Genomic DNA, 4021 nt, shown 5'->3' with positions numbered 1-4021 from the left:
AGTAGTACAGCCGACACAGCCTGCAACCGTGCAGGTAGTGGGCTGCCATGGATGGTTGAATTTCGGATAAGTGGGCCGGCCTGTTTCTTAGACAGACGGGCAAGCTTTCAAAACAGAGTTCGGAGTTCCTCAAAGCCGGCCTTTTGAGCTTCAAATTTTTATGTGTTTCTCTGTTTCATCTTTTTATTTTTAGAAATACAGGCAAAGACGCCCTGTTGTTTCATCTTTTCTCACACACTATTATGGGGATCACTCTAATATTGTAGGGACGACAAAACACAAACAACCCGGGATGTTCTCGTTTTGCTACAATAACAAAGGTTTGCACGACAATGCGAGCCCTCCAGTCCTCCACCAAATATATTTTCCCATTTCCCAGAGGGGTATATTCCTTTGGAACATTCCGTTCTGACAAATGTACTAAATGCCAGAAAGAAAAAAAGTGACAATGACTTCAAAAAAACTATACGTTCCTGCAATTGCGAAACATGAATGCAGCACAGCCTTTTGTTTAAAGAGATGCCAAATTTGCAGTCTTTTCATAAAAAAAGCTCAACCACCGTATATTTATTACAATGCCCTTCACTGGGATGTCTAGGCAATATCGAGCGATTGATGGCGAGTTGGCGACAAAGCGGATGAGCATCCAGACCATAAACAACCATGCCAGTCCCTTTCCAACAGGTCATCACCTGCAACTCGCGTGGATAACAGCGTGTTTGGATCCTTAGGCTAAAATTTAGCCTTTGTTACATCGAATATTTGGATGCTCATTAGGAGGACTAAACATGAGCTAATTATAAAACTAACTGCAAAAGCCTTGGGTTAATTCGCGAGATGAATCTATTAAGCCTAATTAATTCATCATTAGCAAATGGTTATTGTAGCATCACATTGTCGAATCATGGATTAATTAGACTTAATAGAATTATGTCGTGAATTAGCATCCATACGTGCAATTAGTTTTGTAATTAGCTTATATTTAATACTCCTAATTAGCATCAAACATCTGATGTGACAGGGGCTAAAGTTTAAACTAGAAAACGAACACCCCCTACATAACCTTTTGATTTAGGTGAACGATTGCCTACATCTACATGTCACCTCACATGATAGCCATTGCACGTCGGATTACTCGAGTGCCGACTAGATCGCAACTTACGATCGAATGATCTGACTGCATAAAAAATTAAAAAATCTATAAACCTTCGCTTAAGTGCCGTCTTTTGTGTTCTCTGGGACACCGTGCCGCAATGTTGCCAAACAATACGAGTCGGGTCATTTCAACGCACCATAGTTGGCAACTTGGATCACCCTTATCTAGCAAAGGTTTCCCCCTCGACCAACCACGCCTTTTGTTTTTGTAATGGCGAATCTGATCGGTGGTGGTAGTGGCAACCCATTTCGAGAGGAAGGGGGCCCCTCCGTCCAAGGAAGCTAATGGCGAGTGGCTAATCCGCACCATTACCCAAACGAGCAGTGCTCGCAGCTCGATCGCGGAAATGGAAGATTGGAAGCCACAAACAGCCTGCGCCCGCGCAATATTTTTTCTCCCCCGGCGCCAACGGCAATAATTGGGCATATCTTTGCGCATACATCACCGATATCTTTTCTTTGGCTTACGACCAGGCCCAGTGAGGCAGCCGAGCCCCACCCACCTCCCTCCCTTCCCTCCCCCCCCCCTAGCCATCGATAGCGTCGCCACCAATAAGACCCCGGGATCTCTCGCCAGCGCACTCGTGATCCACCCCAACCCAGCAGCCATCACACGCGCGCGCGCGCACGGGAAGAAACCCCTTTCCCTCGGCAACGACGTACGAAGTGGCCGCCGCGATCCGGCTGCCTCGCCCCCGGCTCGCGCGGCGCGGCGCGGCGCGTGAATGATTTGTGACCTTGACATGGCGATGCGGGTGGAGAACGGGCGCCCCCATCAAGGTACGCCCGTGTGCCCCCCTTTCCTTCTCGTCGTCCCGCTTCGGCGCCGCTTTCCCCCTGCCCGCTTCCGGTTTTTGCCTTTTCCTCGCTCCGGCCCGTCCCGTCAGTTCATACAGTTTCTGCGTGCATGATTGTGCGCCGCTAGGAGCAGGAGGGGTCGGGGGGCTCTTTTGACCGCGGCCCGGAATCGCGCGCTCGGGCGGCACGTCGGTCGATCGCTTCCTGTTCTTGGCGAGCTGTCGAGGGCGCTGTTCGCATGGTCGCGCCCATGCCGCCCGATTGGGCTCGCGTTTACTAGTTTTCTACAGCGATTTCGCTCGGGCCCTCGGGGGAACAGTTCGTCGGATCGTTCTAGACGAGTCCTCGTTTGTTTTTTGCGTTGATTAGGTCGTGTCGTCTTTGTGCTAAGCCTGCGCGCGGTTAGTGAGAGGGAGAAATGTGCGAGCTGCGGTGAGTGCAGTGACCTAGTCGGTCACCAGCTGCCGAAGTGCCGAGCATCCCGGTAGCTGCAGGGCCGGGAGATACGAACCAGCAGCAGCCTAAACCACTGTGGAGTCAGTGGGATAAACAGAGGCCGTAATGGCACTAGCTAGCTCAGAGGACCAAATGTCCAAGTGCCATTGATAGAAGAACAGCTACGTGACAAATCATTACCAGCGTTCTTTGGGTGTTTGGATACTAGCTGCTAAAGTTTAGCACCTGTCGGATGTTTGATACTAATTAAGAGTATTAAATAGAAGCTAATTACAAAACTAATTGCAAAACTAATTGTACAGATGGAGTCTAATTTACGATACGAATCTATTAAGACTAATTAGTCCATGATTTGACAATGTGATGATACAGTAACCATTTGCTAATGATGGATTAATTAGGTTTAATAGATTCGTCTCACGATTTAGCTCGGGGGTTTTGCAATTAGTTTTATAATTAGCTCATATTTAATCCTTCTAATTAGTATCCGAACATCCAATGTGACACTGCTAAAGTTTAGCATCTAGTATCAAAACATCCGCTTGCTCGTGTCCATGGACCGTCTTTTTCACCCTCTAGGCTGCCTGGATGCGCATGCAGCATGCACAATACCAGATGGCCACATGAGTCTTCTGCATGAGCCATCAAGCAAGTACATACTTTAAGAAAATTACCATTCACTGATTCACACTACCAATCTAAATTGAAGAGTTAACCTTAGCACTTCATGCCATGCCTTCTTTCACGAGCAAGCACGAGGGAGTGCTTACTCCATCGAAACCACTGTTTCACACCTCCGTTTGTCGCCGGTCTCTACAGCAGTTCCTCTCCTCGAAACGACTATAGAAGGTTTGTGACCTGTGATTCGAGTAACTTTTGCTTTTGCAAGAGACAACACACAACAGCTACGTCCAAGAACGCACACGCACGCCCTTATCACAACAGTAACAAACCTGTCCGACGCGTCCAAGCTGCCGACAATAAAAAAAAGGGACAGCCATTTGGCACTTGCGTCGCACGGAACAGTAGAAGGCGAGGCGTCCGTGCCCCGCCCATTGTGTTTATCCAAGGGGCGCGCGCGTTGGTTGGATCCTTCGCTCGCCTCGGGCCGCCATGGGGACGGGGGCCCATCCACCCATGGCGGCAAGCGCAACAAGGCCATGCGGCCGTGCCACTGGTGCTTGGGCCCGCGTAGCATCCAAAATCCACGCGCGCGGGGGAGGACGGAGGATGCGGCCGCGGCGGGCCCACCCCGCGAGGATGCAGTACAGCAGTACACAAACAGCGCACCAGTGCAGTGCACCACCACCACCACCCGAGAGGTGCGTGCGCCCGTACTACGCCGTCGTGCAAGTGGGCCCACCCGCGCACCTGTGGGCTGTGGGACACGTTTCGGCCTCTGAACGGCCTGACAAGGGATAGAGGGCGAGGCCGCGCCCCGTGCCGGCTCACACGTCGGCGACTGCGACTGCCCTCGCACTGGCCCCACCCGCAGGCTCACGGGTCGTTTGACGCGGTCCGGTCCATAGCACAAGGCACGGGGCCCGCATGTCAGTGGTACAGGATAGGCGCCGGACGCGACAAGCGAACAGTCACGTCGCGCCGTCCTGGA

General features: G+C 51.2%; 1 protein-coding gene across 1 annotated transcript in view; it reads left to right on the top strand.

The window, feature by feature from the left end:
* Positions 1-1733: 1733 nt before the first annotated feature.
* LOC101763865 (protein argonaute 1B) overlaps positions 1734-4021 on the top strand; it is a 13852-nt gene continuing 11564 nt past the window's right edge. The window contains exon 1 of the mRNA XM_004976456.4: positions 1734-1935. Coding sequence (XP_004976513.1) covers positions 1881-1935 — 55 coding nt within the window. The 5' untranslated portion in view covers positions 1734-1880. The remainder of the gene's footprint in view (positions 1936-4021) is intronic.

Source organism: Setaria italica, chromosome VII, assembly GCF_000263155.2.
Source record: "Setaria italica strain Yugu1 chromosome VII, Setaria_italica_v2.0, whole genome shotgun sequence".
NCBI classification, from domain to species: domain Eukaryota; kingdom Viridiplantae; phylum Streptophyta; class Magnoliopsida; order Poales; family Poaceae; genus Setaria; species Setaria italica.
Note: the sequence above shows the minus strand (reverse complement) of the source record. Positions and strands in the feature narration are given on the sequence as shown.